The 11,534-nt window shown below is 42.1% G+C and overlaps 1 protein-coding gene across 1 annotated transcript in view; it reads left to right on the forward strand.

Annotated features, from left to right (window-relative positions):
- SLC39A7 (solute carrier family 39 member 7) overlaps positions 1-11,269 on the forward strand; it is a 17,825-nt gene extending 6,556 nt beyond the window's left edge. The window contains exons 5-8 of the mRNA XM_053721879.1: positions 182-304; positions 5,517-5,657; positions 9,269-9,465; positions 9,611-11,269. Coding sequence (XP_053577854.1) covers positions 182-304; positions 5,517-5,657; positions 9,269-9,465; positions 9,611-9,862 — 713 coding nt within the window. The 3' untranslated portion in view covers positions 9,863-11,269. The remainder of the gene's footprint in view (positions 1-181; positions 305-5,516; positions 5,658-9,268; positions 9,466-9,610) is intronic.
- Positions 11,270-11,534: the final 265 nt, after the last annotated feature.

Here is an 11,534-nt window from a genome sequence, read left to right on the forward strand (position 1 = left end):
TTTCTCTCTCTTTCTCTCTCTTTCTTTCTCTCCTATTTAAGGATGACAATTCCACTTAGTGATGTGTTCTTAGCAAACAGTGGAGAAGGAATTGCCCTGTTTTTACAGCATTCTATAAATATACTCACTCTTTCTTTCTCTACCCCTCTTCTCTAATACACTTTCTCCACCTGTCTCACAGGTCACAATCACGCTCACATGATGTCTGTTGGACTATGGGTTCTTGCTGGAATCATTGCCTTCCTTGTTGTGGAGAAGTTTGTTCGACATTTTAAAGGAGGACACGGACATGGACACAGCCATGGTATGTTATGTAAAACAAATTGCATTCATATCTATCTTAGGTTTCGTGTTACTTTGCAAGGGAAGAGACAGACTCGGCTCCATTCTATTTGTGTCACTTCATGGGGTGATGTCGAGGCTCATAGCTTCCTCCCTCCTGTCTGTGTTACTATGTAATTCTGCAGGGGATGGACAGACTCATAGGGCTACATTTATCAAGCCCTTCTCCTCCCTTTGACCGCTGCTTCCCTACCCTGTTCAGGCTGCTGCTTAGGTGGAGAGTTTCGTTCGACTGGGGAGATTGACAGCTCCTGCCCGCACCTGATTAGCTGTGTGCGGGCGGGGTTGCACGTGAGCGCAAAGGAGTCAGAGGGGAGGTGGTGCGGACAAGGGCCAATCTGTACACCCCTGTCCACCTGTGTTTGATAAATGCACCCTATATCTCCCTTCTGTCTGTGTCACCCTGCTGGGGAGGGATAGACTAATAGTTCCCTTCTGTCTGTGTCACTATGTCACCCTGCTGGGGAGGGATAGAATCTTAGCTCCCTTCTGTCTGTGTCACTATGTCACCCTGCTGGGGAGGGACAGACTTATAGCTTTCTTCTGTCTGTGTCACTATGTCACCCTGCTGGGGAGGGATAGAATCTTAGCTCCCTTCTGTCTGTGTCACTATGTCACCCTGCTGGGGAGGGACAGACTCATAGCTCCCTTCTGTCTGTGTCACTATGTCACCCTGCTGGAGAGGGATAGACTCATAGCTCCCTTCTGTCTGTGTCACTATGTCAGCAGCAATGCACTACTTAGAGCTGCTGGGGAGGGACAGACTCATAGCTCCCTTCTGTCTGTGTCACTATGTCACCCTGCTCGGGAGGGACAGACTCATAGCTCCCTTCTGTCTGTGTCACTATGTCACCCTGCTGGGGAGGGACAGACTCATAGCTCCCTTCTGTCTGTGTCACTATGTCACTCTGCTGGGGAGGGATAGACTCATAGCTCCCTTCTGTCTGTGTCACTATGTCACCCTGCTGGGGAGGGATAGACTAATAGTTCCCTTCTGTCTGTGTCACTATGTCACCCTGCAGGAGAGGGATAGACAAATAGTTCCCTTCTGTCTGTGTCACCATGTCACCCTGCAGGAGAGGGATAGACTCATAGCTCCCTTCTGTCTGTGTCACTATGTCACCCTGCTGGGGAGGGACAGACTCATAGCTCCCTTCTGTCTGTGTCACTATGTCACCCTGCTGGGGAGGGACAGACTTATAGCTTTCTTCTGTCTGTGTCACTATGTCACCCTGCTGGGGAGGGACAGACTTATAGCTTTCTTCTGTCTGTGTCACTATGTCACCCTGCTGGGGAGGGATAGAATCTTAGCTCCCTTCTGTCTGTGTCACTATGTCACCCTGCTGGGGAGGGATAGACTCATAGCTCCCTTCTGTCTGTGTCACTATGTCACCCTGCAGGAGAGGGATAGACTCATAGCTCCCTTCTGTCTGTGTCACTATGTCACCCTGCTGGGGAGGGACAGACTCATAGCTCCCTTCTGTCTGTGTCACTATGTCACCCTGCTGGGGAGGGACAGACTCATAGCTCCCTTCTGTCTGTGTCACTATGTCACCCTGCTGGGGAGGGACAGACTTATAGCTTTCTTCTGTCTGTGTCACTATGTCACCCTGCTGGGGAGGGACAGACTTATAGCTTTCTTCTGTCTGTGTCACTATGTCACCCTGCTGGGGAGGGATAGAATCTTAGCTCCCTTCTGTCTGTGTCACTATGTCACCCTGCTGGGGAGGGATAGACTCATAGCTCCCTTCTGTCTGTGTCACTATGTCACCCTGCTGGGGAGGGATAGAATCTTAGCTCCCTTCTGTCTGTGTTACTATGTCACCCTGCTGGGGAGGGATAGACTAATAGTTCCCTTCTGTCTGTGTCACTATGTCACCCTGCTGGGGAGGGATAGAATCTTAGCTCCCTTCTGTCTGTGTCACTATGTCACCCTGCTGGGGAGGGACAGACTTATAGCTTTCTTCTGTCTGTGTCACTATGTCACCCTGCTCGGGAGGGACAGACTCATAGCTCCCTTCTGTCTGTGTCACTATGTCACCCTGCTGGGGAGGGATAGAATCTTAGCTCCCTTCTGTCTGTGTCACTATGTCACCCTGCTGGGGAGGGATAGAATCTTAGCTCCCTTCTGTCTGTGTCACTATGTCACCCTGCTGGGGAGGGATAGACTAATAGTTCCCTTCTGTCTGTGTCACTATGTCACCCTGCTGGGGAGGGACAGACTCATAGCTTTCTTCTGTCTGTGTCACTATGTCACCCTGCAGGAGAGGGACAGACTCATAGCTCCCTTCTGTCTGTGTCACTATGTCACCCTGCAGGAGAGGGACAGACTCATAGCTCCCTTCTGTCTGTGTCACTATGTCACCCTGCAGGAGAGGGATAGACTCATAGCTCCCTTCTGTCTGTGTCACTATGTCACCCTGCAGGAGAGGGACAGACTCATAGCTCCCTTCTGTCTGTGTCACTATGTCACCCTGCTGAGGAGGGATAGACTCATAGTTCCCTTCTGTCTGTGTCACTATGTCACCCTGCTGAGGAGGGACAGACTCATAGTTCCCTTCTGTCTGTATCACTATGTCACCCTGCTGGGGAGGGATAGATTCATAGCTCCCTTCTGTCTGTGTCACTATGTCACCCTGCTGGGGAGGGACAGACTTATAGCTTTCTTCTGTCTGTGTCACTATGTCACCCTGCTGGGGAGGGATAGAATCTTAGCTCCCTTCTGTCTGTGTCACTATGTCACCCTGCTGGGGAGGGATAGACTCATAGCTCCCTTCTGTCTGTGTCACTATGTCACCCTGCAGGAGAGGGATAGACTCATAGCTCCCTTCTGTCTGTGTCACTATGTCACCCTGCTGGGGAGGGACAGACTCATAGCTCCCTTCTGTCTGTGTCACTATGTCACCCTGCTGGGGAGGGACAGACTCATAGCTCCCTTCTGTCTGTGTCACTATGTCACCCTGCTGGGGAGGGACAGACTTATAGCTTTCTTCTGTCTGTGTCACTATGTCACCCTGCTGGGGAGGGACAGACTTATAGCTTTCTTCTGTCTGTGTCACTATGTCACCCTGCTGGGGAGGGATAGACTAATAGTTCCCTTCTGTCTGTGTCACTATGTCACCCTGCTGGGGAGGGATAGAATCTTAGCTCCCTTCTGTCTGTGTCACTATGTCACCCTGCTGGGGAGGGACAGACTTATAGCTTTCTTCTGTCTGTGTCACTATGTCACCCTGCTCGGGAGGGACAGACTCATAGCTCCCTTCTGTCTGTGTCACTATGTCACCCTGCTGGGGAGGGATAGAATCTTAGCTCCCTTCTGTCTGTGTCACTATGTCACCCTGCTGGGGAGGGATAGACTCATAGCTCCCTTCTGTCTGTGTCACTATGTCACCCTGCTGGGGAGGGATAGAATCTTAGCTCCCTTCTGTCTGTGTCACTATGTCACCCTGCTGGGGAGGGATAGACTAATAGTTCCCTTCTGTCTGTGTCACTATGTCACCCTGCTGGGGAGGGACAGACTCATAGCTTTCTTCTGTCTGTGTCACTATGTCACCCTGCAGGAGAGGGACAGACTCATAGCTCCCTTCTGTCTGTGTCACTATGTCACCCTGCAGGAGAGGGATAGACTCATAGCTCCCTTCTGTCTGTGTCACTATGTCACCCTGCAGGAGAGGGACAGACTCATAGCTCCCTTCTGTCTGTGTCACTATGTCACCCTGCAGGAGAGGGATAGACTCATAGCTCCCTTCTGTCTGTGTCACTATGTCACCCTGCAGGAGAGGGACAGACTCATAGCTCCCTTCTGTCTGTGTCACTATGTCACCCTGCTGAGGAGGGACAGACTCATAGCTCCCTTCTGTCTGTGTCACTATGTCACCCTGCTGGGGAGGGATAGAATCTTAGCTCCCTTCTGTCTGTGTCACTATGTCACCCTGCAGGAGAGGGATAGACTCATAGCTCCCTTCTGTCTGTGTCACTATGTCACCCTGCAGGAGAGGGACAGACTCATAGCTCCCTTCTGTCTGTGTCACTATGTCACCCTGCTGAGGAGGGATAGACTCATAGTTCCCTTCTGTCTGTATCACTATGTCACCCTGCTGGGGAGGGATAGATTCATAGCTCCCTTCTGTCTGTGTCACTATGTCACCCTGCTGGGGAGGGATAGATTCATAGCTCCCTTCTGTCTGTGTCACTATGTCACCCTGCTGGGGAGGGACAGACTAATAGTTCCCTTCTGTCTGTATCACTATGTCACCCTGCTGGGGAGGGATAGACTCATAGCTCCCTTCTGTCTGTGTCACTATGTCACCCTGCTGGGGAGGGATAGACTCATAGCTCCATTCTGTCTGTGTCACTATGTCACCCTGCTGGGGAGGGACAGACTCATAGCTCCCTTCTTCTCCTGGTATCTTTATTTAAAAAAGCAGGAATGTAAGCTTAGGATCCGGCCCATTTTTGGTTCAGCACCTGGGTAGCGCTAAATGTAGCCACCAATCAGCAAGCCCTACCCAGGGCGCTGAACCAAAAATGAGCTGGCTCCAAAACTTACATTCCTGCTTTTCAAAAAAAGATACATAGAGAACGAAGAAAAATTGATAATAGGAGTAAAATAGAAAGTTGCTAAAAATTGCTGCTCTATCTGAACCATGAAAGAGAAAATGTGGGTTTCTTATCCATTTTAAGCTAGCTCTGAGTAGTGCATTGCTGCTCATTCAACAAAGGATACCAAGAGAATGAAGCAAATTTGATAATAGGAGTAAATTAGAAAGTTGTTTAAAACCAAATGTATGTCCTATCTGAATCAAAATGTTGTGTCCCATTAAGTAATTTAGATATGACTGCTAGTTATGTAGTTTATTTTTGTTACCTTGGAACTGCTGTTAGTGCTGTAAAATCATTTCCCACGGGAATAGGGCCCTCAATTCCTCCAGTATGTGTTTGTAAATTGTGTCCTGTCTCTTACAAGTTTTATATCGTTGTTCTATTTAAATGAATTGTATCCATGTACAGCGCTGCGGAATATGTTGGCGCTTCATAAATAAAGTATAATTATTAAAATTAAACTCTTGCACCCAAACCACAGTTTCTTTGTCACATTTTACATCTGTATGTTATTCTGGGAGTGGGGGAGGAAAACGTACGTGTCACTTTGTCACCTGCTCTGTTTCTCACAGCCGTTAAGGACAGCTCCTCAGATGAAGGAAAAACGGAAGAGAGCGACAAAGATGGAGGAAAAGAGGGAGTGCGACAAAGGAAGAAAGGAAATAACGCTGCACAGAAAAACAAAAAGGGCAAAGCAGAATCCCAGCAATCAGGTTAGAGGCTGAGAACGGTCAACCTAGTTATTTGTTACAGTGATGATGATAACCGAAACAGGGATTTGCAATATGTAAAAATAGCCAAGGGAAAAATCTATTTACTACATTAGATAATATGTACATCTGCTTGTGCGTAATATCACGTGCGCATTTGCTGCAGTATTGCATTATCTATATATGTGATTGTGCATTATATCATATACGTGTACGTTGCTGCATTTACCGCCTATATACCAGTGTTGGCGCATTGTGTCGGTACTGCAGTTACATAAATCTTCTGTATCTTGTATAGGAATAGTGCTGTTTAAAGGGACAGTCAACACCAGAATTTTTGTTGTTTAAAAATATAGAGAATCCCTTTATTAATCATTGCATAACCAGCACAGTTACATTAATACAATTTTTACCTCTGATTACCTTGTATCTAAGCCTCTGCAAACTGCCCCCTTATTTCAGTTCTTTTAACAAACTTGCATATTAGCCAATCGGTGCTGACTCCTTGGAAACTTCACGTGCGTGAGCTCAATGTTATCTATATGGCACACATGAACTAACGCCCTCTAGTGGTGAAAACTTTCAAAATGCATTCAGATTAGAGGCAGCCTTCAAGGTCTAAGAAATTAGCATATGAGCCTACCTAGGTTTAGCTTTCAACTAAGAATACCAAGAGAACAAAGCAAAATTGGTGATAAAAGTAAATTGGAAAGTTGTTTAAAATTACATACATGCCCTATTTAAATCATGAGTTTTTTTTTTGGGGGGGGGTTTGGACTTGACTGTCCCTTTAAGAATTATAGACCAAATCAAAACCATTAAAAGTCATTTCTGAAAGAAAAACAAATAATTATTTCACAAACGGAAAACTGAAAACATTACTGCATGCAATGTAGAAATTACATTAAAGGACACAGTAGAATAGCATAATCAGTACATGCATAATAAAAAGACAATGCAAAAGCACTTTGAATTTCAAATGAGTATATTTTTTTTCTTGACAAATTTTAAAGTTAGTTCTATTTTCTCTGCCACTGCATCATGTGACAGCCATCAGCCAATCACAAAATGCATATACGTATATATTCTGTGAATCTTGCACATGCTCAGAAGGTGCTGGCGCCTCAGAAAGTGTGCATATAAAGATTGTGCATATTTAGATAATGGAAGTGAATTGAAAAGTTGTTTAAAATTGCTTGCTCTATCTGAATCATGAAAGTTTTTAATTTTGACTATCCCTTTAACCCCTTAATGACCGTGACATACCAAGTACCTCGCTAGTCGTTAAGGGCTTGACGGCTGATAATAGCTATTAGACCCTCCCTCCCTAGGCTTGCTAAAATAGTAATAGCGTCCATAGAAAGACCAGCGACGTTAGAAAACAGGGGTTAAAAAAACAGTAAAAGAAACAGCACAGCTTGCCTGGTCTGGCTGCAAATAGCAATGCGTTTTAGTGTTCCGCCCTTTCCTCAGGCATTTTTATGGGTTTCAGCAGGTTTTCCAGGGAGGGAAATATTGCAAAGATAATATCGGCATACAGAATTTAAGGGGGAAAAAAATAAATTAATAAATAAATATATATATAATTTTATTATATCCAATACATTTTTATTTATTTTTTTAACTCTAAAGCAGGAAAATTGTAAAAAAGTAATTTAGTCATGTTTTTTTGTTATTCAAAAATTTGTGAACAAATGTAATCATTTTTAATTAACAAAACGTTATTTGTTAATTTGCTTAATGGATAGAAAAACTTAAATTAATTAATCTACCCATGTTTGTGTTTGTTTATTTCATAGTTAACATATAAAATGTAATTTTACATAACTTTTTACATTTTACTTCCATTTAATCAAATTTGCTTTGTTCTTCTGGTATCCTTTGTTGAAGAGTAGGCTCAGGGAGCTAGCTGAACACATACGATGACCCAGTGACAAGAGCCATATATGTGCAGCCACCAATCAGCAGCTAGTTCCAGCAGTGCGTTGGGGTTCTGAGCCTATCTAGGTATGCTCTTCAACAAAAGATGCAAAGATAACAAAAACAATTTTTAAAAGAAGTGAAAAGGAAACTTTCATGTTCTGCCTCAATCATAAAAGGAATAGTAAATGCAGTTGCACAGCACAAAATGGGTCTGACAACTTACAAAACGGAGTTTAATGAGACGTTTAATGTGCTGTCTGTATAACTCGTCTTTTCTGTACTCTTTAAAGGACCAATAAAAACTGTAGATTAATAAAAAGACAATGCAAAAGCACTTAGTTTGAATTTCAAATGAGTAGATTTTTTTTGACAAATTTTAAAGTTAGTTCTATTTCCCCTTCCACTGCATCATGTGACAGCCATCAGCCAATCACAAAATGCACATACGTATATTCTGCAAATCTTGGACATGCTCAGAAAGTGTGCATATAAAAAGATTGTGCTCATTTAAAATAATGGAAGTGATTTAGAAAGTTGTTTAAAATGTTGTGCTCTGTCTGAATAATGAAAGTTTTATTTTGACTTGAGTGTCCCTTTTTAAAGGGACAGTCAAGTCCAAAAAAAACTTTCATGATTCAAATAGGGCATGCAGTTTTAAACAACTTTTCCAATTTTGCTTTGTTCTTATGGTATTCTTAGTTCAAAGCTAAACCTATGAGGCTAATTTCTTAGACCTTGAAGGCCACCTCCTAATCTGAAAGCATTTTGACAGTTTTTCACCACTAGAGGGCATTAGTTCATGTGTTTCACATAGATAACATTTAGCTCACGCACGTGAATTTACCCAGGAGTCAGCACTGATTGGCTAAAATGCAAGTCTGTCAAATTAACTGAGATAAGGGGGCAGTCTGCAGAGGCTTAGATATAAGGTAATCACAGAGGTAAAATGTATATTAATATAACTGTGTTGGTTTTCCAAAACGGGGGAATGGGTAATAAAGGGATTATCTATCTTTTTAAACAGCAAAAATTCTGGTGTTGACTGTCCCTTTTTAAGTTCTTATCTAACCTCATTGTGCTGGTCTTGTTGCTTTAATTATAGCACATGGATACGTGATATACAAGGCTAGAAACAAATTACTTTACACCTGCTTTTAATGCACCAACTTCTTCTTTTTTTTTTTTTTTTCTTTTTTTCTAACCCAGCTTTATTTGCATTATAAACATACAAACATATGAAAAAGAAAGAGAGGACGCAACTCCAACATTAGCGTATAAGCTGACCTACAGTTTTTTAGTCCTATTTTCAGAAGTCAAACATAAGTTAAATTAAGCTATAAAATGATTCTCTTATCAGTGTCCATCGTCACAATGCTGAATCTTTGTTGAAGGAAACTAGGTTGTCCACATTTTTAAATGATTTAAATAAAGTAAAATATGACCAAACGAAATACCCAAGTACTCAGTAAAATGTAGGTAAAAAAAATCTAAAGGTCCCAACCGCATTATCCCAACTACCTACATATGTGTATCCATTAATTATTCCCTATTTAGTCAGGGTTTGTGTGGGAAATGCTATATCTTGTACTCTGTATCTCTGCATATTTTATATTTTTATTATGTTTCATATGGAAGAACTCTTCCTGGTCCAACGCAATTCACTTTATTTTATTTTGTTATTTCCCTCCTAGAGATGACCGTTTCTGGGTATCTGAATCTTGCTGCTGATTTCACTCACAACTTCACGGACGGTTTAGCCATCGGAGCCTCATTTCTGGTCAGCAGCAATGTTGGAATTGTTACTACGATCACCATCTTACTGCATGAGGTGCCTCATGAGATTGGTGACTTTGCCATCCTGGTGCAGAGCGGTTGTACCAAGAAGAAGGTCAGTCCCCAAGGAATCCTAGAATACATTGCCTGTACCCCTTCCGTCTCCCTGTTACCCTCCAAACCTCTTTATCTCCAACTTAATCATCCTATATCTAACGGTAATACTCAGTAGTTAACGTGTTTATCTTTCTGTGTTACAGGCAATGATGCTCCAGCTTAGCACGGCTTTGGGCGCACTTGCTGGCACCGCCTGTTCACTTCTAGCAGAAGGGATCGGCGAAGCAGCCACATTGTGGATTCTGCCTTTCACAGCTGGTGGATTTATCTACATTGCAACAGTATCTGTGATCCCAGAACTGCTTAAGGACTCACGACCATCTCAGTCCATCTTTGAGACTTTCGGACTTCTACTGGGAGTTGCCATGATGGTCCTTATTGCCCAATTTGAGTAATGTGGCAAATTAATACACACCTATGACATCACACCACAAGAGGATGACATCAGCAGGGACTATGCTTGTGTCGTCTTCCTTGCACTAGTGTGATGTCTTTGCTGAGCTTCATTGACATCATCAGAAGTAATGTCATTTCTGGTCAATAGTGGTATCTTCCTTGCTAGGGCAGTAACCATCTTTGGACAATTAACAATTATGACATCGTTCTGGGATCTCTCAATGATATCACAATTTTATTTTCCAGAACAACATAATATCATTGTTCCATATACTAATGTTTCTTCCTTTTTTTTTTTTTTTTTTTTTTTCTTGGACCAAATTCTTATTATAATGAGATCACAATATTCTCTTTGTTTAGTGGCTCGTCCCCCTCGTTAAACTAGAGCTGCAGCCAGGTTCGGCTATGGTCAAGAGGACAAATTAGTTTAAGGAGCATTAACAAAAATATAAAAAGGTGTTTATATATATATATATTGGTTAGATTCAGATTTTGTGATTTCTGTTTCTATGTGGTATAGGTGTGTTTTTATATTTAATGTTGGTTTCTTTGTTAATTTTAGATGAAGCACCTGACAGTATGTAGAAACCAATCCTTTATTGCGCTACATACAATTTAGTTTATTTTAAGTACTAGAATGTTTTGCTAAAATGTTGATCATTTATAAGTGACACCGTAGGGCTGGAGTGACATTTTATATTGTCACTACTTTGCGCATGCATTTTAGGTGTCTATAATATTTTAAATGTTTTGCCACAACAGTTTAAACCTTGCAATATTTCAGGAGCAAACCTAAGTAAATTAAGGCTTCTTTTGCTAGTGAACATCTGTTACTAAATGTATGTGAGTTTAAAAACTGTTCTGGTGACGGTCACTGACCAGGAAAACTATTGCTTTGAAACCAAAGTGTTCTGGGATTCAGTATATCATCTCTATCATTTCTGTAAGGGAAGAGGTAATGAAACAAGTTTCCTTAAACTGAAGTGTACTAGCAAAGAAAATGGACCGTGTTGATGTATAACTTTAGTCTAACTGGAGATCAGAATCAATTTGAAACCTTAACATATTTTTATGATTGTTCCCTTTTGTGTACATCTGTAACATGGGTCTGTAACATGGGTAATGGTGATGATACAACTCCTATATGTGTGTATTTATTCTATAAAATGTTCCATTGTAGCCAGCTCTCTCTAAGGTCTCAGAGGAGAAAATTTTACAGCTGAGAACAACTCTGGAGATTCTCGTGCACCTCCCACTCTCTTAATAGTCACTACTCACAGGAGATGTTTATAGCTCTGCACACTTGTGAGAAGGTACTCACTTGAGCAGGTCTTTTGTTGATTTCATGATTTTTTTTTATTTTTAGATAATGGGAAGACAACAGGGAAATAAAGGTTCAAAAAATATGTTTATGGTTTATTTATTTTTTTAATAAAAATGGTATTGTGTTAGTAAGGTACATAATTCCCCCTTTTCACATAAATCAGTTGTAATTAAACAAAAGAATAAAGGAGGGTTTGAGAAATGTTAACAATTTTGAACGCCGCCCAGAAGTTTAGAATTAAAAAAATCGACTGTTTCCATGATGTGCATATGTTTTAATCTTTTACCAGTGATTAACCACTTGGATGCCAGCAATTTAAAGTGAATGTAAATTTTGATGCTAAAGTG

Source organism: Bombina bombina, chromosome 7 (assembly GCF_027579735.1).
Source record: "Bombina bombina isolate aBomBom1 chromosome 7, aBomBom1.pri, whole genome shotgun sequence".
NCBI classification, from domain to species: Eukaryota; Metazoa; Chordata; class Amphibia; order Anura; family Bombinatoridae; genus Bombina; species Bombina bombina.